The sequence below is a fragment of the Hibiscus syriacus genome, unplaced genomic scaffold (assembly GCF_006381635.1).
Source record: "Hibiscus syriacus cultivar Baekdansim isolate YM2019G1 unplaced genomic scaffold, ASM638163v2 tig00110432_pilon, whole genome shotgun sequence".
In the NCBI taxonomy this organism is placed as follows: Eukaryota; Viridiplantae; Streptophyta; class Magnoliopsida; order Malvales; family Malvaceae; genus Hibiscus; species Hibiscus syriacus.
The window spans coordinates 367,674-393,336 of NW_024062735.1; the positions used below are offsets into that span (position 1 = coordinate 367,674).

Consider the following 25,663-nt stretch of genomic DNA (forward strand, 5'->3'; position numbering starts at 1 on the left):
GTCAAAGGGTGTCAACATAAATTATGTTATAAAACGATAATGTTAATAATTATTTTATAATTTTTTTAATTGATGATAAAAATGGAAATTTAATCAAATTTCATGTAGTTGACCTGGAAACAAAATAATAAACTTTTGGGAGACAAATGATTAACTCGAAAGGCCCATGAAACCCAAAACAATAACTTGAGAAGAAGCCACGTGCTCTCTGCCCTCTCAAAATCCAATAAGCTGCCTGTTAATACTACATTAAAATATTCTAAGCGTTTAAGTTTTGTTTACATATATATTTGATTTATACCTTGTTATATATGACTCTTACTTGAAATTATTTTATAGTATAAGATAAGATTTTTTTTAACCATCATTTTCATTGAATTAACAACAGTTTAACAAAATATTGCTAAATATCCCATTCAGTTCGAAATTATTATGATTAAATTTGTTAATATATAAATTTAAAAAGTTACATTATATATTTATTTATGATTAAATTGACTAAACTTTATAAAATCATTAGCCACCAACTGTTCTATGCAAATCGAAATGAAATGATGAGAAATGACTAAATTAAAATTGAATTTATTTAAATATATTCTCATTTAATACCGTTAATCTCAATTTTCTATTTTCACTCATTAAACGGTCTTAAATTTATATAAAACTAAAAAAATTACACTATGTAATTGAATCCTCTCTCTCACACACACACGTAATCTTATTACACAATGTAAAATTCTTTTAGTTTTAGATGTTAAATGAGTAAAAAAGAATCTTGAGATTAATAGTAGAAAATGAGATTCATAAAAAAAAATTAATCTCAGACATCTACTTTCACTCATTCAACGATTATAAATCTATATAAAATAAAATAATATTTTACTTATATAACTGAATCCTCACTCATATATATATATATATATATATATATATATATATATATATATATATATATATATATTGAAGGGAAAGTAAGTGAATGACCATACGTTTCATTGAAAGAATAGTTAGGTTACGTACGTAAATGGCGCGAAAGAGCTTCGAAGGGTGAAAAGTTGATAATAATATATAAAGCAAAAATAGATGTGTTTTTCTTTTCCTCCTACTCCAAGCCATTCCTAAACTTAATTTAGTTGTTGTTTTTGGGGTTGATTTTGTTAATCGGGTTTTCTAAATTAGAGTCCGAAATTGCAGGGAAATTAATAAAATTGTAGAAAATTCCAAACATTTTAACGCTTAGCAAAGGTTATTTTAGATGACAGAGACTTTAAAGATATCCATTATTGTTATTGAAATGCGTGATGTTTCACAGATCTCAAGAGACGCATTGCCCAATCATCTCTTGTTTCTGTGTTTCACCTCTCAATCGGCGCCGCAATTGACGTTTCCCTCTTGCTTAGTGGCCACATGCCTTTAATTATTACAACCTTAACCCACGGTTTTGCTTTTTGTTTTTAGTGTTTGTCTTCATAATTATATTTTTTAATGTTTTCTATACAAATAAAACTAAAATTTAATTGAACTTGTTTCAATGACAAAGTGACGTCTTGAATTCTTTAATATTATTGTCCATAGTTTCATTAAAGATGGATGACTAATTTTGTTATTCAAAGGATAAATAATGAAAATTTATTGATTATTGTGTTGGGGGGGGGGGAACAAGAGATAGGACCAAATTTTACATTAAATTCCAAAAGGTCATGAACAAAAAAGTCCACCACTCATTTAAATCGCAGTCAATTAAGTCTAAAACGTGTAGGGACAGCCTTTTGAAAACCGACACCTGCCGGTTAATCCCTTCGAAGTAAGTGGCGAAACTCCCATCCCCATCGAATCATGGCATCTTCGAAGTTGACGAGAAAGAGGGTGATAAATTAATTAAGTAAAAATTATGAAAAATCTAATGGTTTTTTGAGAGAGAAAGCACATGGGGGGCAGAGTCCAGAGTTTTATATAAGAAGATATAAGGTGACCCTCCAATTGCAAGAGAGAAAACACCAAAGCGAGGCCACCAAGAAAAACAAAATTTGAGAGAATTTTTCGACAGTGTTCAATCATTTAAGTTTTCTCCATAATTCCCCCCTTTGATCTGCAATTCCCCGCTTCTCTGAATCCCTTTCTGTTATCGTCTGTCTTTCAAGCTCAACAAATTAGTGTAAAAAACAAAGCCTACACCAGGTTGGTTTTTGAAAGCCAGGTGATCCAGAATAGAGATCCAGGTTTCTGTTTTTTTTAAAATCAATTAGTACACGGTTTTAATCTTTATCTTCATCAGCTAAGAGGGTTTGTTTTTGTTCCCTCAAGGTTGTGTTTTTTTTCCTTCTATCAAACTATTGCCTGTTTTAGTTTTTGAATATGGCAGCAGCTATAGATATGTATAATAGAAGCAGCAACTCGGTCTTTTCAGATCCTTCTAGAGAAGAGTTAATGAAAGCACTTGAACCTTTTATGAAAAGTGTTTCATCTACTACTCCTTTATCTTCTTCTTTTTCCTCTTCTTTTTCATATTCTCAACTTCCTTCACAGCCTAGCAAGGGTCATGGGTTCTTTAACCATAACAATCTGGTGAGTTTCGAGCAAACAGGTTCAATCGGGCTTAACCAACTAAACCCTACCCAAATCCTTCAAATTCAAGCTCAAATTTATCAACAGCAGCTTGATTCTATGGTTCCAGCAACACCTGTTCAAAACAAGAGGCTCAACTTTCTTTCCCCGAAAGCTGTCCTTATGAAACTTGTCTCCTCAACTCCTCCAAAGCCTGCAAAACTCTACAGGGGAGTGAGGCAGAGGCACTGGGGGAAATGGGTTGCTGAAACCAGACTCCCAAAGAACCGAACCCGACTTTGGCTCGGTACTTTCAATACAGCGGAAGAAGCAGCTTTGGCTTATGACAAGGCTGCTTACATGCTCCGAGGAGAATTCGCCAGGCTCAACTTCCCCCACCTCAAGCACCAAGGATCTCATGTTTCCGGGGAATATGGTGGCTTCAAGCCTCTCCATTCCTCGGTTGATGCAAAGCTACAAGCCATCTGTGAGAGCTTGGGGAAGACCTCTCCCGTTTCCGATACAAAACCCAAGGTGAAGAGCGAGGAGATCGATCAGTCTCCAAGATTATCCGACCCTAAAGTGGAGAATTCACTGTCAACACCAGATTTATCCGATGAATCATTGGCAGGGTCTTCTTCGCCAGAATCCGATATCACTTTCTTGGATTTCTCTGATTCAAAGTGGGAAGACAATGAAAACTTCAGTTTGGAGAAGTTCCCTTCAGTGGAAATCGATTGGGAAGCCATCAGGGAACTTTCTTGAGTCTTGAAAACAAAATTACAACTACTATCATGTAATCTTTTTCCAGTGTCATTACTACTATTATCACTTGTAGCCTCTACAGTGAAATTTTTGACATTTGTAGAGCTGCTAAAGAGTTTTAATTAGGTGTCATGAGTTTAGAATCTATGTCATGTCAATATGTTGTAACAGAGATATCTGCCTTTGTAGACTGGTCCTGCTGATACTTTTTATCCTAGCAACGGCCATTGGAGTCCTTTGAAGTTAATGTTTTATTAAAGGTCCAGTGTAAAGTTTAGAAAAATATTATCAGATGACTATTTATAATATATTTTATCTTTAATTATGTATATGGTTTGCATGTGTTGGTGATTGATTCTCCTCCTCCACATGTTTTTGCCCTAATCTGTCCATTGAGATATCACTCTTCGTATCGTAAATAGTGATTAGCAAACAAAGATTCCTTGTAAACATTAACCTCAGAAGTTGCCGAAGCAATTGTACATTAATAAGTCTTTTTGCAGAAATTGTACATTTCTTTTTCATGACATAAAGGAAGATAATGAAGAAATTCATTATGTATTATTATACAAACCTTGACATGAAATCATATGTTCATGTTTAACTCAAAAAATCATTTTTCTCAATTTTAAGTTATTCAAGTCAACTTGAATTATTGAGTTGATTATCGAGCTTAAGCTAATTTGAATTTTGAATTTTTTTTATTCATATGAAAACCAAAAAATTTAACTTATTATTTTGAGAGTTTTGTGATTTGGACCATAATTTCTTTATTTCTTTAATTCATCCTTTATTCTAAGTCCATTTTTGCTCAAGGTGGATCTCGCTCTCATAGCCTCTTGGTTACTCCATATACATGTCATTGTCAAGTTTACCATGTAAGAAAATATTATTGACATCTATTTGCCACAACTTGCAGATTTGCTAGCAGCCAAAGCTAGTAAGACTCGAATTGTTATAATCATTACCACTGAGCTAAATATTTCTTCATAATCTAGTTCATATTGTTGAGGAAAATCTCGTACAATAAGTCGAGCTTTATACCTTTCAATAGAGCCATCTGGTTGGGTCTTCACCTTGTAAACTTATTTACAAGATATTAGTTTCACATCTTTTGGTTTTGGAACTAAATCTCATGTCTGATTTTTTTAGTGCATTAACTTCTTCTTCCATAGCTTTCTACCACTCTCGACTTTGTGTTGTCTCTTCATAAGTGGATGGCTTAATGGGTATATATTCATTCACAATAGCAATATTGTTGGCATACCTTGGATTAATTAGTTTGGCTTTGTTGATCTTCGTAGTTATTGTGCATGCTTCTCAACTTTCATTTGTCTTGGACGAAGCTCCTCGGATGAGGTTGATGTACACCAATCTTCCATGAACTCTTGTCCTTGGAGTGTGATATTTCTCTTTCTTCACTTGGATTTAATGTTTCTCTTAATTTTCTTCTTTTTCTTCTTGAACCTTTTCTAAGCCATGAAATTATGGAAACTCGATCTTCTAAGGTGACTACCATGAAGAAGCTTCATCAAATATTATATTTCTTAAAGTGTAACACTTACTGGTGGTTGGATCAAAACAACTTTATCATCGTACATCATCATAGCTGACAAAGATGCATCGAATTACCTTTTTTTTCAAATTTGCTCCTTAGGTGATCTAGCATGAAGACTTAGCATATGCATCCAAATATTTTGAGATGAGTAATAGTTAGCTTGACTTCTATAGCCTCTCATACCATGAACTAAATCCCAAGTTTGTTTGTGAGAGCCTATTAATTACATACACTACAGCAAAACTGTTTTGTAGCGGCGTTTTTAGCGGTGTTTATAGAGTAAACGCCACAAAATGTAAACATATAGCGGTGTTTACAATACAAACGCCACAAAATGATACTTTAGCGGTGTTTGTTTAAAAAATGCCGCTATAGAGTAGTACTTTAGTGGCGTTTTAAGTACAAACGCCGCTAAAACTCGTACTTTCGTGGCATTTTAAGCAAAAAGGCCGCTAAATACTCGTACTTTAAAGGCATTTTTCTACAAACGCCGCTAAATACTCATGTGGCATTTTAAGCACAAACGCCACTAAAATACTACTCTATTGCGACCTTTATATAAAAACGCCACTAAATACGAGTCTTTAGCGGCGTTTGCTTAAAAAACGCCTCTAAAGTACGAGTATTTAGCGGCGTTTTTACTTAAAAATGCCACTAAAGTAGCGTGATACAAAGTTTTTAAAAATTCAAAGAAACACTTCAGCCTCCTCTCAGGCGCGCCACTCTCTCTCTCTGTACTTTTTTATATATATTCTTCGTCCTTTTCTTTCATCGTCTCTCTGTCTCTCTTTAAATTTCAAAGTATATATTCTCTCAGATCTATTTCTTCATCACCATCTCTTCCTATTATTTCCCTCACTGTAAGGTTCCATAATTTCTTCCCAATTTTTTTATCCCTTTGTTGACTTCATATGTTTAGATTTGATTGTAATTTTGAAGTTCACCAACGCGGCAAGTTTACAGTTTCTAACCCTTTTTCATTTTTATTATGGTTACTTACAATTTTGGTGCCTAAATCGGAGACTGAAGAAAATCCCTTTTCACCAAATTTCATTCCTCCCCCTAGCAAAACAAAACAGTGAGAAAATCTCACCATTTTAGGAATCTGATGGACGGATCAAACGTTATGACGTCCATAGTTATCGACCAGTTATACGAGTTCTCGGAGCCATGTTTCTTTGATTTCATGAAAGGAGAATTGGAAGACGAAGCACACAATGTCGAGCACTGGTTCGCAACCTCCTTGAGCTACGCTCCTTTCTGTATGTTCTCTCTTTTTTCTCTCTCTCACTATTTTCTCTATAATAGTATCATTTTGATCCGTTATTCTTGGTATTTTTAGGGTTTTGATTTAGTCATTACTTTACTTTAGATTTTAACCTGATTGAATTTAATTATTTGTTATTGAATTATATTTTGAAAATTATAGGACTCGTGGTTCTCTTAATTGCTTAGATCTGATAGGGAAAAAAAGAATTGTGATGTAATTAAGCTTCACCGAATTAAGATAGTTTTCAGGGATAATGGGATATTAATCTAATCAACAATTTACCTGTTACCAAGTAAAATTGTTGCATTTTTATCAAGGAGAAAATTTGAGATTTTTAATTTCCTTTTGGTATTTTTCATTATGCAGTTTTTTTTAAAGAATTGTGGTTTTTTTCCCAACATTAATCGAGTTATGTATGAATACTTTGGTTCTTATAATTGTGTCTTTGATTCGATTATGTCGGATTTTCAGTGCCTTAACTGAAAAAACATGTTTAAATTTTCCCGACGATGAAGAGAAAAGCAAATGTACTGTGCAAGTAGAAGTTGAAGTTTGCACCCCTAAACCATTGATGATTTCTCAGTAAAAAAAACTAGTGAGTGATAAGAAGCATCAGACGGCTAAAAAGATAGCTAGAATGATATGGAACCCCTCGGTGTTGAAGATGAAAACCGACAATGTTAGAACTCCTAATATGGCTCTAGAAGATGTCACCTGAATGTAGCAATCGTAGGAGTGGAGATGTCACCTTACTGCATGAATTCAGAATCATGCTTATTGATGGTGCAATCGTGTAGTAATTAGTTGTCACCTGAATGTTGTATTCTGCATAAAGTGATGTTAGATAATTTTTTAGTAAATTTAAAAAGTGTCCATCTTATTTTTTTAACCATCTATTCTATTGTTAGCAAGTAAAAATATTATAAATATTAAGCCTCTAAATCATTCTAAAAACACACTCCTCATCCCTCTTGAATTTATTAAGTATTCATGTCGAGAACTTTCATTCCTATACGATAAGAGAGATGAAATATGTTGCTTCCAGAGATGCTATGGTTTTTAGCATGTTATAGGGATACGAAGTCTTGAAAGATGATAGATTTTACAAATCGAAATGTCTAGATTTTGAAAACTTACAAGTTTGCTCTGTATTTTAGTTTCAATTGCTGATCAACTGCCTTATGTAACTAAATCATTTTTCGTTTTGGATTTTGTGAAACTTATTTATTATGATCCTTCTATTGGTTTATATTCTGGTCAGTGGTTTATTAATTCAGATTTCTTCAGTGTTGCCAGAGATTTTTGGTTTTAAACTTGTTATAGGAATAAAAATCTTGAAAGACAATAAATTTTATAAAACCTGAATGTCTAGATTTCAAATGTATTATGTGTCGCTATATGGGTTGTGGTTTATGGTACAAAACAGTTGAGGAACCTTCTTTTCATATATACCTATGTCTTAGGTTCGCTTCAATATCTCATAGTTTTACATATTATGCGGATGAGCCGCATTTCATCTTCTTGGACAACAATTCTAAAATATATATAAATGAGATATAGATGTAATTTAGCTTAATCTTATTCTAACAGGACCTTTGCTTTTATGTTGTGTTACTGTACTATTTTCTGTCATGTAATTTCAGTATTTTGCTTGAGCAGCTACTTGTAATATTTGTTAAGTACTTGCAGCATTCTTTACAATTTTTGCAAGCTCAATGTGTCCGAGATAACTCTTCTTCTTATTTTAGTGCAATAGGGAAGAGCAGAGGATCCTACTCATTAAGAGATTGAGTTAACAATTGTTCCTAGTCCAAATAATGGCACTCATTGGGGACAACAGGTCTGAATTGCTCAAATCCACACACTTACTTCCAACTATAAGTATGCAATTGCTAAAACATTTAGGATCAATTTTGGAATCATGCATTAGAATTTCAGTTCTATAAAGCTTGATCAAGCAATTTTTACTTATCCTTCTTTCCTAATTTATCCATGCATTAATAGTTAGTGCTTTTTTTATATACAAGGCTTTGGTTTGGCAGTGTTCGTAGCATAAAGCATGTTCATGTGTATTTGCTTCTTTATTTTCCTAATGATTTTTTATTGCTTTTTATTGTTGGACATGTTTTTCTCTTTTATCATCCTCTTCATGTTGATGAAGAAAACTAGAAAGCTACTAAATGTACTGAAACTTGTAAAGTTATTGAGATAAACTTTTTTGGTCCTCAAGTATGTGTTATTTCTTTTTTTTATATGAACATGGGTACAATTTTGTCTATTTCCCTTATTTCAAGAATTTTGTCGATTTCCCTTATTTTGTTGTTAAGTATTTTTCTTTTACACATTTTATGATAAAGATGCTATTAACTTATGTGTTCATGACAACAATTGTGGTCTATCAGTTATTCTATAGAATGGTACTTGGACAGAGCTTTAGTTGGGATGCCATTATTGAATTTCTGGTCAAAGTCTCACTTGGAGCGTAAGTATCCTTCATTTTCAACAACTATGACAGGGGTAAAGATGTGCAACAAATAAATAATTAAAGGGAACTTTATTACAGGCAAGTCCTCTTTGAGAAAGTAGACTTTGCATGCCTTCAAGCTTGAAACTAATCAACCACTCATTCTGTAACAACCATTTTTAGAAATTATATCTGATTATAAGGCTCTTCTCGGTTTCAGTGTGGGCAGCGGTGGGCGTAGTCCACAAGGTTGCAAGAGATCATCTTTCGCTTATGCTTTCCATTAAGAAATGTCCAATAACTTTGAAAATGGTTGCAGACAAAGAAAAATGGGAGGAGTTGTAGAAGTTGAATCTCCAAGAAAATTTGGAATGGCTTTTAGGTCAGGAATCTAGCCAAATGGCATTTGTAGCTTATATTATATGCATACTAATTTATTTTTCTTTCCATATGTGGACTTGAACTCAATATTTTCGAAGTAATGAACATCAAAGCTACATTACATTAAATTTTAATGTTTATAAATTTTAATTTATTTTGTTGTTAAAATTGATGGTTGTTGTTAATTATATAAAGTTACATGATATTAAATTTAGGTGATGTGTAGCAAAAATGAAATATGCAAAATATCAATTACTCTTAGCTAAAGAATGGTATTAGCGACGTTTGTATTCAAAAACGCCGCTAGATATATGACCTTTTGCGGTGAGTGTGTCCAAAAACGCCGCTATTTATCTAACCTTTTGCGACGTTTGTGTCCAAAAATGCCGCTATTTATCTAACCTTTTGCGGCGTTTGTTCCAAAAACGTCGCAAAAGATCGAGACTTATGGCGGTGTTTTTGGCTCTCAAACGCCGCTAACTTTAGCGACGCTGTTTTTAGCGGCGTTTTTTCAATTGCCGTAAGCACTTTTAGCGGCGCTTAAAAACGCCGCTATAGGACTAAAAACGCCGCTAAAACCCTATTTTGCTGTAGTGATGTGATGTTATCCTCATACATTCAACCAGGAATCTTCACAATATATTCTTAGCATGAAACATGATTCGACAAGTTTCGGCAAGGTGACGATTCTTATGCTACACTACTCCATTTTATTGTGGAATATTGAGGTAAGTTAATTACCTTATGATTTTGTGCATCTTAAGATACAGATTGATCACAATCGATAAATATTCTCTTTCATGAGATATGTGTAGGCACAGAATTTTCTTATCGAGTTCACCTTCTATATTTTTCTTAAATTCTTTGAACTTCATAAAAGTTTCTGAATTTTGCTTCATAAATTAAACTCACACGTATCTTGAGAAGTCATCGATGAATGTCATTATATACTTCATACTTTCAAGTAATGCATGTTTTACTGCGTCAAAGACATCTGAGTGTATGAGCTCTAGTGGTATCTTGAATTGATTCTCTGACTCCTTGAATGGTAATCGGTGATTGCCAAATTCACATTCAACACAAACTATATTTGTTCGGATAAATTTTTTAATTTGTAAACCTAATTATTGAGTACGCATTGTACATTAATTAAGAAAGACTAAAACCAGTTACATGCACGCACAACGATGACCATAAATTTCACTATTGCAGTCTATACCACCTACGGAAATTTTGAGAAGCTTTCATTTAACGAATTGCATGCCAATGTGTAATTGGATGGGGCAAGTGCCCAATAATTGAAATGGAAGCATCTGGGATCACCCTAACCACTTATGATTTCCTTTTCTTATCTGCAGGGACTGTGACATGTGGGGATACAGATACCATTACTCTATTTTCTCTGCCCATTATCGTTATAATATATTTAATCGGGGGATCTTCTTTAATATATTTTTATAATATTCAATTCAGATTAATTTAATAAAATTTATTTTGAATTACACACAGAATTATAAGATCTTTTATCTCTTGAGGGTGAAGCCTAAGATAAGGGAATTTAGAGCCCACCACCCTAGAAAAAAATATCAGGCTTTACAATATTCTTATTCTTAACTTGTAAAGATGAGTTCACACAAATGGAAGGAGAGAAAGAGAGTCTCTTCTCCGGCCATTTCGAATCCTTCCAAAGCATAAGAAGGATATCTTCCCCGTTGCCCATACCCCCATATTCTTTTTATTAAATTTCTTTGTTCTTTTTACAATACCATATAATATAATATAATATCAAATCAATTTTGTTTTTGGATCGTTCATTGCTTTACCTTTAAATTCTGTCCAAAGCATTGAATGTGAAGGGGAAAAGTAGTGTGAACGAATGAAACTTGGCTTCCATCTTAAAGTTATTCAAGATTCTTTGGAGGCTGGAGAAAAGTTTAATTATACGAATCTAGCTCTTAATTTATATAAATAAAAATTCAATTATAACCGCGAAGAAAATTGTATATTTCTATTTTACAGGTAATTTGATGATGTGGAATTAGAGAAAAGAATAAATGTATGATTTTATATTAGGAGATGAACTTTAAAAAAATTTAAGGGACAAAAATAGATTATTTGCATAAAATATCTCAATTATATAAGAATTTAAAATTTTCAAGGAACAACCACACCTCGATCCCTCCATATTTAAGGGTGCTTTCAAAACTTTAAGATAAGCTAACATGAAATAAAGAGTTTGCATGGGTTTAACCCAAGAATTTGGAAGGTTGTAAGGTGCTTACAAACTGTTGGAGAGGAACCAAAAAGGAAAAAGTAATAGAGAGCAACCAAAGCATTCCATGTTAGACGAATAGAAAAGAAGAATAAGAAGATGAAAATGAAAATGAAAATGATGTGTAAATTATGCTTAGAGAGGAAACAAAGTGCGGTGGACTGCATGTGATGAAATGCAACTTTGTTGGTTCAAGTTGAAACGACCAACCAACCAACCAACCATGTCTTTGGTCTTTACTGTGTGGTAGTTGGTAGATGGAGCACAACTAATTAATTGTGACAGTGATATTATGGCATAGAGGGTAAAAAAAGTTTGAAAACAAATCTATCAGTAAGCTACACGTTATGCCTATGCCAAGTTGCCCGAGCCTTTCCAACTCATTGTAAAGTTTGATACCAATGTGCTAGCATAGGTCTCCTAGAGAAGCCATCTCTATTTTATTATGGATTTAAATGCCAATGGCAATGCAGTAATATGTGATATTATAACTATTATCGAGTCATAATTTGTTCAAATGTATGAATCAAGCGGCTTTGATTAAAATATGATTGTTATTCATAGAGATACAAGATTTGAGTACAATGTCTTTAAAGTTGTTTAAGCGTTAATTGTCTAATGATTGAAAATCTTTCAAATAAATACTATTTTATATTCATCCTAAACTAATAAAAAATTAATTCAAAGTTAAATTAATGACAGAATAATAGGCCCCAATTAAGTTAAAATATACCAACTCAAAGATTGGATTATTCAACTAACTTGATATAAATTGGAAATTTTAAAAAAAAATTTATTCTAACTAATTTTATAAATTTAGTTTTTAAAATTAATAAAAGAATAATTTTTTAATTATAATATTAATACCTTAGATTAATTCTTAAATAAAAAATATCTTATTAGTATAAAAATTAATTTTCTGTATTAATTTTAAATCATTCACCTTTCTCAATTCCCAACCCAACCTAACCCAATTAATCTTGGGTGTATATGTAGGCTAAAAGTCCACACACATACGGGCATGTGTTGGGGTGAGGCTGCTTTATTGATAGGCCAGGTCTTCTTAGTTTATTGGTCTGACTTATCAAGCCCAAATTCAAAAGTACTAAATCACATTCAATATAGTTGTATTATTTTTATAATTATCGGTAATTAATTGAAATAAAGTATGGTAAAAATTTATGAAAACAAATCTCACATTTTATTTTATTTTTATATTAATAATATTATAATTTTAATTTTAAATGTTATTGATTCAATGGCTCATCCTATTAAATCAGCAATTTTATGACAAAATATTAACTTGTAAATTGAGCTTCTATTGTTTCTTTTATAAGGAAAAGGGGGGAAATAATTTTTTTTATTTTTCATCAATAATGAATTTAAAATGATAAGAATTAAAAATTTGGAAAATATTTATTATGGTAGAGGAAGTGTATAAAATTATTTTTCTTTTAGATAAATGGCATCAGATATCATTGAATTTTATGGTATGTATGATTTTTATTATATTTTTTATATAACATTAAACATCAGTTTATTTCAAATAATCACTAAATCGTTAAAATTTAAAGATTTGATGATGTGAACGTTATTTTATTATTTAAGTCATGAAAGATTTGTAATTCTTAAACTCAACCCAAACGTTACAATCGAATTTTGACAGTCGATCATATTAATCATTGAAAAGACTCAAATCATTATTCAAGAATTTTAATGTTCGTAATGTCAAAGTAAATATAATAATATCTTACCCTTTAATTAACAAATATCTTATTTCATAGTATGATAATAATAAAAAGGAATATGAAAAATTTATGAGCATATTGAAGGTGACCTGAGACTTCCGTCCTTCAAATTTTATATCGACTTTAACATTCTAAATTATCTATAAAAAAACAAAAAAAATAAATTTGATAATCAATATATTGAGTGCAGAGATCGATTAATAAGTTGAGGGTGATAAGCCATCTTGTGTTTAGATAATTACTTCAGTTTAATAAGTAATTTAGTATAAGGCCAAATTTAAGCTTCTATTTTGTTCATTTAATTTTTATATGTTATTGATATCATGTTGTATTATTGTATAGTTATGTATTATTAAATTTTACAAATTTAACGTTTGATTATTTCGCAATACGTGGATAATTAAATTGTATTGAGTTCAAATTAGAATACCGACATCATATCTTATTTTTATATGTTATTAATATCATATTTTATTTTTTTGAACTCTTTATTTTATATAAAAAAATAGTTGCAAGTGACCAGAGGAGATTTTGTTTGGTAAAATTCGACATATCTAGTAGCACTGAAATGTCGGTCATGTGAAATACAATAATTAAGATAATTTAGCGATGTGATTATTTTTTTAAAAAAGATGGATTAATTGACAATGTGATCTTCAGTCCTAGTTGTTCTATTGCACCTACCATTGGTAATAGCCACGTGGAAGTCACCGTGCAAACGTGGAACTTATCAGGAAAGGGACCCACAAATTTGATTGGAAATTGCTTTTCTGATATGAATAAAAATAACTTATTCAATACGAATGATTTTTCATGAATAAGCATAAAAAACAATAGTTAAATTATAAAAATAAATTTTATCCTATAAATCAAATTAATTTTAAACTAATATATTTCAATCTTATGAAAAAAATTGGAATCCCAAGTAAATTTCATTCAATAATTGTCTAACGATTGTTTGTACTTTCCATGTTAATATGTTACAAGTATTTAACGATAATAATATGATTATATGTTATAATTAAATCTAGTTTTAGATATATATTTAATTGCAATGCTATCAGAGTGCATTCATCTAAATTAAAAATCAATTATTAAATTATTTAATCATAGTAATGATCAAAATATATTTAAATTTAAATTAAAAAATTAAGATTAAGATTAATTTTAAAAAAAGTAATATTAAATATAAACCCTGTACTTGTTTTCCGATATGCAAAGGGCTGAAACTGTAGGGGAACAAGAGTGGAATCAATTTAAACTTTGGTGAGGGCGAAAGGTCGGTTTTGTGAAATAAAGTACCCTTTGATTAGTTATTATTATCAAGTCGAAAAGATGTATTAGAGACAACTAGGCTTTGATTTAATGAAAATTTTAAAGTTTTACATTCAAGTTCCGGTACGTGTTCAAGTTATTTTATTAATAAAATTTGTTGAAATATATTTAAAATATTAATTGATTAAATTTAAAATTAATTAATTAATTTTGTAAGATTTTACCAAAGCTCCTTTCGCCCATGTTGATATGCGTATTAATTTCTCCAAAATTTTTATTAAGGGATGGTTAAGTTTTGTATGAGTTGATTTACGTATAGTTGGTGAAACGGTGGAGCAAATAGTGCATTTGTAAATAATAACGAAGGTGGGGACAAACTAATTTTACAATTTACACTAAACTTTAACTGGCCTATTTACACGCATGTAAGCCCAGCTGGCTTAAAACCAACTCCAGCGCATCGCTGGAGTCGATATTATCTCCACTTTGGAGAGAAAAAATAACTGCAGCCCATAGCCACTCTAAAGATATGATTGTGCCTGCACTATAGTTGCACGTCACATTTGGCGTTGAACTGCTACAATTTTATTTTGTTATTTTTTTAATTTTTGGTTTTGTTATTTTTTTTACTTTCTTTTATTATTTTCTTTTTCTTATTATGAATTATATTTTTTTAAATTTTTGGTTTTTTTATTATTTTTTTGATTTTTGATTTTTGTTTTTTCGCATTATTATTATGAATTGTATTTTTTTTATTTATTTGTATTTTCGCAATGTTTTTTTACGAATGTTTTATTTATGTTTTTATCTTGATATTTATTAGAAATGTATATGGTTTATTTTATATTTACAAAATTAATATTATAATAGTTAAATATTGTGAATAAAGTAGATTTGGTGGTAATGTAGAAATAATACTGAAAATGAATTACTGTTTTATCTTTAGAGTAGAGATAGAGATGTTGTAGAGTAGAGATGAAGACTGTAGATGACCTAACAATCTATTAACAAACTAACACTCAACTCATTACCACCTAACTACAATCAATTCGTCTCAAGAGATGTACAATTATTGTGTTACTTTTTAAAATGATGCTATAAATATATTTTATTATAAAGATTAATTTATTGAATTTAAAATTATGAGGGATTAACGAGGTAATTTTACAAAAATTCATCTTGAAAAAACGATTAAAGGTACTTTCAAAACATTTGTTTGGAATTTTTTCTGTCACTTTTTCGAGAATCAAACGAAAAGTTGTTTTACCTTATAATAAAAATTTGTTAGAGCACAAAAATTGTACATAGACGAACATGAATAACATTCATACATGGGATTCTTAAATTTTGAAATCTTATGACGTGTCATCAATCATATTTATACATAGACGAGGTTGATTACAATTAACTCAATTAATTATGATTTAATACTCTTCTCATTTCTTGAATTTTCTAGATTTTTTTGAAGTTGATATTCGTGCAAAAAATACAACAAATGAGTTGACTAACGAATTGACAACAAGACTTTGCTCAAGCATCACTAATTTATTTAAAATTCGTTCACTAAAATTTTTAATCATTTTACACATGAATATACAAAAATAAAATATACATTCATTTAAAAATAATTTATTGGATAGTCTCGTTAAGTAAAATGAGTGTTATTTTCGGTTAAGATATTGGGTTCAAGTAGATGTATGTGTAGGTTATCTATGTTATTAATAATTAAGAAATATTATGAATATATTTTTTTTCAATCATTACATACTATTCAAAAAATAATTATTATCAACTTTTTTTTTTTAGATTTTATACTTTTTTTTATAGATCAGATTAATTTTTTTTTCTTTGATTTTGTTTAGCCGACGATGATATCAGTTTTGATGCTTGTTGTCGACCGTTGGTTCTCTTCTCTCTTTATTCCTTTTTATAATTTTTTAAATAAAAAAATTCTGTATTTATGACACATTTTTATCTGTCTTTGTGGCACATTTTTCGTCTTCTTTCTCAGTCGTTTTTCCTTTTTTCGTTTTTATGTTTTATCAGGGTTGAATTTGACGACGTCGTGACTGATCAAGATGATGTTTATCTGTAATCTTATTGATCTTCCCCACTATGGACCCTCAGATTGAATTTGGATACACAACTTTACGTTCGAGGATAGTTTCTCACAACGCTCGACTCTGATTTGCGGTTTTCGATAGTTTTTCAATAATTTAATATCCTTTTGTGTTTCGTTTACCGATGCAACCAGATATTTTTGTATCTATTTTTTGTTCAAGTCTTTTGGTTGAGTTTTTAACATTGTTCATGTATGATTCTTATACATTCTAAAATGACTAGTTTTAATGTTATAGAAAAATATTCAAATTATATACTTAATTTACGATAGTCGTAGATGTTCACTGCAATTTTAAATATTTTTATTTTTAATAAGATCAGTGGTCTCTGTTCAAAAATAATAATAATCATATCATCATTTAAAATGATAAAGTAATATTTTATTTTAATTAAATTGGTGTACGTTCACTTCCCATCAAATAATTGTATGAAACTTTTACAGTCGGATCCCGGAAAGAGATTAAGATATTAAGAGAAGTGGAACGATATTGAGCAAAGTTTGGTAGATATTAAAACAACTAATAATTAAACATTGTACCATATATCTCCATCTTTTTTTAATTAGTATGAAATCCTTGCCATTGAACTCAGAGTAATTAGAAGCGAAGTTTCCAAAAAGTAGTGTCTTATTTTTCTTTGAATAAAAGTAGCAGCCAATCTCTTCATCCACTAACACAATTGCTCTTTCCGCATCTCCAACCAAACCCAAAGATGTAATACAATTAGATTTTCTAAAGCTCCGACTCAAAAGCACCAGAAAACAAATTCAAAAGTGGGCCTTTTTTTAATCATAAGTCCCATCCGATATTTTCCATCCAACCAATTGCCTGCCAACCACATCAATCCCATGATTCTATCTTTGCCAAATCCTAATCTTATTATTTATATTTTTTTTTTCGTGCTGATATTATTTTGTGGGTCGGCAGCAGACAATCCCATGATTTTATCTTTAAATTTTCGAATTTATTAGGAAAAAGAAACAAAGAGAATACAACCTTATTGGCAAGTGGGTCAGAAGAAGTGGTCAAAAACCAAAGTCTCAAACGATGGGCCGACCCGTAAAGTATGATAATGAAGTACGTTGTGCAGATAGGAGAACAGAGGGAAGTCCACCGCTGATAGTTTTGCCAATGCTTAGCCCTGCTTTTCTCCCATTTTGTTACATGATTTTTAATATTCGACTATCATACTAAGTGTTATTATTTTAAAATTAAATTAATAATAAAATAAAATAAAATATTAAAATTTAAATCATTACCATTAAATAATATATATAAAAGATATCCAACTCCGTACCAAATTACAAAGCCCGAGGCGTGATATCAGTCACATTTCCCTTTAGGGTGCGTTTGGTTCACGGAATGTAAGATTATCAGTAGGAATAAAAGATTACTAGGGAATAGGATTACTGAGAATGTTGTATTTTGTGTTTGATTGGTTTAGCAGGAATGTAAGATTATCGTGTTTTGTTAAAGAAATAAAAGATTATTGGAATATATATTTGACCAAATTGTCCTTATTATATATTTGTTTTTTTTAACAAGTTGGAAAATATTTATATATTTTATTTCAAAATTTTAAATTCATAAAATTTATATAATTTTTTTTTACAAAATTGAAAATATAAAAAGGTTTAATGAAAGGGTAAAATTTTATTTTAACCTCTGAACTTCATATAAAATTTTAATTATAGATTTTTTGTAAATCTAAAATAATTTAAGGATAAATTTGTAATTTAACATTCGTAGAATTTTTATTATTCAATGATAGAAGAAGTATATTTTTGAGAAAAAAAATTAAGGGTATTTTAGTCCAAAACACCGGTAATCCAACAATACTTAACGGAAGGAGAGTAATAATATTCCCGGTAATATACCCAAAAAAATCCACTATTGATAATAAAAACATTACCGAGAACGAGATTCCCGGTCAACCAAATGTGAGAATATAGATTTCATTCCTATGGGAATCACATATTCCCCGAACTAAACAACCCCTTATTATTTAGAGTAAAATATTATCAGTAACTCAATTATCCTTTGTACTGTTTGGGTTAATTAATTATTTTTTAAAATCGTACTTTATAATATATTTTAATTTTATTTTGATTAACTTTAGTTAGTGACATATATAAATATTTCTAGTTCTACCACTTATTGTTGTTAAAAAATAACTTTGATACTAACTTGTTACCATAAAATAATGTCGCATCATCATTGAAAATAAAATAAAAATGCCATGTGAACAGTTTTGTTATTTTTCTTAATACAACAACAACAACAAAACCCTATTCTCATATGTAATGGGATAAGGGGGAGGTAGGGTAGTAGGTTGCCCCCAACGCCAGGGTTGAGAGCAGCTTCCGTGGAAGACCTCCGGCATTCAGCAAATTAAAGATAAAGATAAAATGCAATGCATGTATAAATAAATAAATGCATAGTTAAACAATCTTCCTATGCAGTCCTCATATGCACGTCTGTAATGGGAAGTAATCCCTGTAAATAAATCCATGCATTAAAATATATGCATATAGACAGAAACGTAAGACCCGACTAAATTTAAAAAGAGGGAACCTGAAGAGAAGGATACACAATAGTGAACGGTAGCAAGCTACGAGAAGGAATAAAGTCTAATGGGTTAAAAACCTAAACTAAGGCAACACTACTCCGCTACCCTAGTTCTAATCCTTCATAAATTCTAATGACAGAAACGTATATAAAGTATAAGTCATGGAAATTATTACAAAGGCATTAAAAAGAAGACATAGATGTTACACCCTATGTCTGTGACTCGCACTACTCGACTACCCTGGTCTTAAGTCTCCATACTTTCCTATCAGAGGTCATGTCCTCGGTAATGGCTAAATTCTTCAAAACAGCTCTCAAGTAGTCTTCCCACTTCCGCCTTGGTCTTCCTCTCCTTCTGGCACCGTCGACTGTAATCGACTATACCTTCCTGACCGCATCCGACGGTTGTCGCCTAAGGACATGCCTAAACTACCGTAGTCTTCCCTCCCTTAAATTTTCGGATACAGACACCACTCCTAAGGACATCCTAATAGCAGAGTTTGGTGTCATGTCCCACAGAGTTCTACCACATGCCCATCGTAGCATTCTCATTTCTGCGGCCTCCATCCTCCTTACGTGATCCTTCTTGATTGCCCAACATTCTGATCTATACAACAGCGCTGGTCTTATTGTCATTCTATAAAAATTTCCCTTAAGTTTTAGAGGCACCCTCTTGTCATACAAAACTCCAGTAGCAGCCCTCCACTTTAGCCATCCCGCCTTTATACGATGTGTAACGTTATCATCTACACACCATCTTTATGTATCATAGACCCTAGGTACTTGAAATATTCTTTTGAGGTTATTATTTTTCTTAATAATAGGTGATTAATAAGAAACTAAAATATAATTTTGGATATAATTTTTTTAAATAATTAGGTGACCAAAACGAAACAAAAGTGATAGTTGGGTACTAAACTTATAGTTTAACCTAACCCATTGGTTATCAAATTCATTGAGGTTATAATTTGATAGTTAGACAACAAATCCGGCATATCTTGTTAACAGAGTCAGATTTCTAAATTTTACTGTTATAATAATACTGTCACATAAATGTTTGAAGTCTATTTACTGAAAAAGATCTGTACCATAAATTAGGAAAAATAGAAGAAAAAAACATTAATAGTCTAATACATATATTTATAGTTACCGAAAGAAAATCTAGCAGTGTCGAAGAACATATTAAGATAAATAAGATCTCCTAGGATTGTGGAAAAACAGAACCTTAGACACTGGTTTCGTCGGTCGTTGAGAGACAAACTTGTTTGGCAGAGCAGAAAAGAAAAAAAAAACACGTAACAGTAACACGTATTGTTAGCCAAACATGCAGGCCATGTGCAATTGTGGCATAAACGAGTCAAAAACAAATATATAAACGTCGGGATTCATTTTCCAGACAAAGGTATTCACCTTGAACTGCATGCAATATATATATGTTTTTCAGTGTTACTTTACAAAAACGTGAAGAAAACAACACAGAAGCAAGACAAGCTAGGAAGCAGCCATTGTTGGAGACGGATAGCATGTGAAAGGTAGGGAGATTGAATGTTGTTCTTACATGTGGCCCTTTTATTTTTCATTTGTTGTTACTGGAGTCCCTAACTTCTACAGTTCCATTGATGTGATGACACGTGGCTAAAAGGGAGAGAGAGGTGCCGGTCGACACACTGTGGTGTCCACCTTCCGACACAACAACCTTCGTGGCTATTTCTCTGCGGCGGCCGACTAAGTGAGAGAGAATGCCCACACAGAGCCTATGTACTTAATTAGTCAGATGTGTTTGTCCGGGTAAAACTGGTGGTTTGCAAAAAGAACGTAATCCACACCTTAGGTTTTCTGGGTATGTATGGGGGATCCGTAGATGTTTCATGTTGGCTTTATTTTTCACTTTTTTATGCATTTGCAAAAGGAAAAGGTGAATTGTATTTCATTTTTTTTACCTTTGGGAAAAGATGAATGAAACTCTCTCTATTACAGGAGTTTGCTTAAATTATATATATTGTATAAAAAAACAATCCAGTAAAGCTAAATTTGAATAGACTTATATTATTACATTGTTTTGTATAAAAGTATGAATTTAGAAAAATAACCCAATTGTTATTGCATAACAATTGATCTTCTTCCCTTCGAGCATTCCTCCATTTCATTTACAATTAAAAATAGAATATATCTTCTCCCATATTTACTCCAATGCATGTTCTTTCCCTTGAAGACTTGATAATGAATCTTGTTCGATGTTATTGCAATTCTATAATTCTCGTAACATGTTTATTCAAGTGCTCAAAATATTAAAATTTAATTTTTAATGGTGAATATCTCCATCTTCTAAAATTTAGGCAGCAAAAAATGTCACACAAGAAAAATATATATAATTTTATGTCAAGAGGTTATTAGAATTTTAAGATTACAAAATTAAAAATATATAAAAGCAGATCATTAATATAGAATAAATAAAATAATATAAGATTTTTTTTTAAATACGATCACCCCCACACCACTCAATCCATACACCTCCAAACCCACACTATTGGTACCCAACCCCAAACAATTTAAAAGCAACATAATATGTAACCAACCAACAAAAGTCAAAAATGAAAATAGATAAAAAGAAACCAGGAAAAAATAGAAGAAGAGAAAGAATCTCATATTGTTGAATGATAAAACCAAATTTTCAGTGGTTGAATGATAAAAACAAATACATGAGTGATTAAATATATAATTTCCCATTAAAAATACGTAACATTAATATGTTTTAAAATTAAATATAATATATGAATGTATTATGTATATGATCTTGTACATTATCAACATTTGATGATAACGTATTCTTAAGAGTCGAATCACTTAAATTTATATTCAAAATATTTAATAATGTATCATTATATAATTTATTAATGATATATAAAATCGTAGATTTATCTATACGTAAAAAATAATATCATACATTATGGATCTTAAAAGGCATTAATAAATAATCTTACTCTTATATTAAACTCAAACATCTTAGATATTAGGTTCAATGAACTAAAACAGAAGAAACAAATCTAACATGATTCGAGATTTTATTTTATTTTTGAAGGTATGATTCGAATTTTAAAAAGGAAATTCGTTCCCGAAAGCCGTCAGTCGACTCTGGTCTTACACGTGGCGAATGTCATGAGATGGAGTCGACAAAGGAACGTCTCCCACGCGGCATAACTGGAAGCAATAGCAGTAGCCTGTAAAAATTGTCTATTGCTTAAGTTTAACCAACCAATAAATTAATACCTAGGCCAATTGAAAAGTTTCCTTATAAAACAAAAGGATAAAATTAATACATAGGCCAATTGAAAAGTTTATAAACTAAACCACTTAAATTAAATAATATTTAGATGAAAATTATTAAAAATACAGTAATAAAAACATTTATAAACACTATTGTTGTTATTACTTAGTTTCGGCTTCTAGCAAAAAGTAGTGGGGAGTGGGAACCCACCAGAAAATTAAAAGAGGATATAGTATGAGGTTGGTGGGACCTTCAGAGTGGAGCGGGTCCCACGTTTTTGAATAGTTTGGGAATCAGTTGGTTGGTTTCGTGGGCTATAAAACGGGGTTCATTGCTCCCAACATTAGTCTCTCTCATTCTCTTCCTTGCTCCCTTCGATAAAAGAGAACCCTTTTGTAGTACTGTTGATGTTTCATCATTTCTAGTCTTTTAATTTCCTTCATAATCTGCAAGCTTCTTCAGCAAACGAAACAGAGTACTCTGTTTGAAGTTTGAAACTTTAACCTTAACATTAACATACCTAACGCCACTTGAATTCCACCTCTTCTTTTAACTACCTTAATTTACCCGAATGGGTAAGCTCTGTTTTTTTAAGGATTTTGGGGGGAGTGGGCAAAAGTTGTGGTCTTCAACTATTTACTTAAAAAGCTTTACTAAAAACGATGTTTGTTTGTTTGTTTTTTGGCTCTGTAGTGAGTTTCTTTGAAGAAAGAGCAAAGAATATGGCTGCCACTCAAAATGTGATCACTGATCCGAAATCAGTCCTCAACATGGCAATCACCGTGACCGTATCGGCGCAAAAGCTACCGGCACCTCTCGGATATATCTCCATTTCCAGGAAGAAGTTGCTGCAGAACCTTGAAATCAGTGCTGAGACAAGAGTTAATGCATGGGTTGACTCCATGAGAGCTTCTTCTCCTACTCATATCAAATCAACACCTTCCCTTGCCGATGACCAAGCTTCTTGGAATGTAAGTCATAACCTTACCTGGTTGGTGTCTTTGATATTTTGAACACAAAAAGATTCTCATTTTTTTTAATGGTTGATGAAAATTTTCAGCTACACCATCCATCTGCCCTTGAGATGTTTGAGCAGATAATCGATGCGTCGAAAGGGAAACAAATAGTAATGTTTCTTGACTACGACGGCACTCTTTCACCGATTGTCGAAGATCCGGATCGAGCTTTCATGTCAAAGAAGGTAAGCTATTTTTGTGTATGAAACCGACAGACAGTGCTTTAGTCTTTGTATAGTCAGTTTCCCTGTTAACAAACTGTTCATGTTTTGTAATGAACCAGATGAGAAAGACTGTAAGAAAGCTTGCCAAGTGTTTTCCTACCGCTATAGTGAGTGGCAGATGCAGAGACAAGGTACATTTTCTTGCCTCAACTTTGCATTATCTTTTTTCTTTGTTTATTTATGTTTTTACAATTGATGAGTGTTTCCTTGTCGTGGAAATGATAGGTGTATAAATTTGTCAAATTAGCTGAGCTTTACTATGCTGGAAGTCATGGTATGGACATTAAAGCTCCAGAGATACGTTCCAAATCTAACAGAGTAAGTGAACCACAATTTAGAGTTACAGATATCGAGATTCGAACAAATAACCGAATTAACCCCTTCGTTCTCGTTAGTATTTTTACTAACTCTTCTTTTACACTTCAGGATAATGAACCTCTTCTCTTCCAACCGGCTAGTGAATTCCTTCCCATGATAGATGAGGTTTACAGACAACTGGTTGACACAACAAAATCAACTCCAGGAGCTAAAGTCGAGAACAACAAGTTTTGTGTTTCGGTACACTTCCGCTGCGTCAACGAAAAGGTAATCGACGTAGATGATTATCGGTCACTATTAACATCTTATTATCTGATATCATGTTTGCTTACATAGAATTTTCTTCACTAAAAATGCAGAGATGGAGTGAACTGGCGCAGCAGGTTAGATCAGTTTTGAAGGAATACCCCAAACTCCGGTTAACTCAAGGCAGAAAGGTTCTAGAAATTCGTCCTACTATTAAATGGGACAAAGGGAAAGCCCTTGAATTCTTGTTAGAATCCCTTGGTAAGTTTTACTTCTTTATTACTTGTTTGATTCTCGAACATCTCCACTTCATGTCTGCAAGTGTATATATTATATATATATAATCCATAAAAAGTTTAAACAGCAGCACTTGATTACTTTATTACAGTTAAAATAGTTTAATGCTAGCAAAATCATGACATTATATTCTCTGATCACTAACCATTATTACAAAATGTGTTTTTCCATAGGATACGCTAACTGTAGCGACGTTTTTCCAGTCTATATTGGAGATGATCGAACGGATGAAGATGCATTTAAGGTATCCAATGCTTGAAACAGAAGCCGAGGCATCTCTTTAATTTATAAACACTAGTGGATCTTGCTAAGACTTTGATTTTTATTGGTTTTTAGATATTGAGAGATAGAGGACAAGGTTTTGGCATTCTTGTCTCCAAGTTTCCTAAGGAAACAAGTGCATCATATTCATTACAAGAACCCGGCGAGGTAACTGCCGAACCAGATATTACGTTTATCACGATTATAGACATAAATATTAGGTCAGAAAACAACAATGTAACTTCATAATATATATATATTTGCAGGTGATGGATTTTTTACGGCGCTTGGTTGAATGGAAACAGTTAGCTTTACAAGCACAATCCAGAATGTAAAAGACAAGAAGATATGGGGACAAAATATACTTGTCCAATAGCTTAAGAAGGAACTGTAAAAGGGCGGGGATTAGATTCTGTAGTAAAATTCTTGTTCAAGATAATTAAGGAAATAAAGAACAAGAAGGGAGAAACATATGATTATACGAATTCTGTCTCGATTTTTGGCTTGAAAGCCTTGTACATCTTGTAACTACCTAATTACAAGGGTAAAAGACTTGCAACTTTGCCACCTTGTCTAGCTCTAAAAATACTTATTTCAATCGGCATTTGCAATTCTTAAAAGAAAAAGACTATTTGTTATACCTCCACAAATGTTATTCTTTATTAATTTGTTAGAAAGCACATTTGGAAAGATTTATCGGAGAGCATAAGTTCTTGACATAATTCTCTATCAATATGCCATCAAGCATCTTCGGAAAGATTTATGAGAGAACATAAATCCTTAATAAGACTCTTAAAAAGATACTTCATGAATCCGAGAGATTTATCTTGATTAAATCTGCTAACCGACATTTACATTTATACACTTTGTCCCTCTCGACCTAGACATAACAATTATGATCCTAGATTTGACACAAGCATACAAAGAAAGTCCTTCCATGGTCAATATATAAACTCCATGAAAAGACGAGAGGAGGTGGTTTTTTCTAAATTGAAATTAGACCTTCCTTCTATCTTTCTTAAAAATCACTTTTACACTATCGGCTAACGATGAATCTGTCACTAATTGCAA

The 25,663-nt window shown here is 31.6% G+C and overlaps 2 protein-coding genes across 3 annotated transcripts; both read left to right on the forward strand.

The window, feature by feature from the left end:
• Positions 1 to 1,993: 1,993 nt before the first annotated feature.
• LOC120125564 (ethylene-responsive transcription factor ERF060-like) lies at positions 1,994 to 3,575 on the forward strand. The gene has a single exon (XM_039143967.1). It carries the CDS (start codon positions 2,356 to 2,358, stop codon positions 3,307 to 3,309), a length of 954 nt encoding a protein of 317 aa, XP_038999898.1. The 5' UTR covers positions 1,994 to 2,355; the 3' UTR covers positions 3,310 to 3,575.
• A 19,019-nt stretch (positions 3,576 to 22,594) lies between these two features.
• Positions 22,595 to 25,077, forward strand: LOC120125541 (probable trehalose-phosphate phosphatase H). 2 transcript variants are annotated; one of them, XM_039143947.1, is made up of 10 exons: positions 22,595 to 22,805; positions 22,924 to 23,201; positions 23,291 to 23,431; positions 23,530 to 23,601; positions 23,696 to 23,788; positions 23,897 to 24,055; positions 24,148 to 24,295; positions 24,505 to 24,575; positions 24,668 to 24,760; positions 24,859 to 25,077. In XM_039143947.1, the coding sequence occupies exons 1-10, from the start codon at positions 22,802 to 22,804 to the stop codon at positions 24,925 to 24,927; spliced, it is 1,128 nt and encodes a 375-aa protein (XP_038999878.1). In that variant the 5' UTR covers positions 22,595 to 22,801; the 3' UTR covers positions 24,928 to 25,077. The 2 variants fall into 2 exon arrangements, with proteins under 2 accessions (XP_038999878.1, XP_038999877.1); XM_039143946.1 differs by having other exon boundaries at positions 23,696 to 24,055.
• Positions 25,078 to 25,663: the final 586 nt, after the last annotated feature.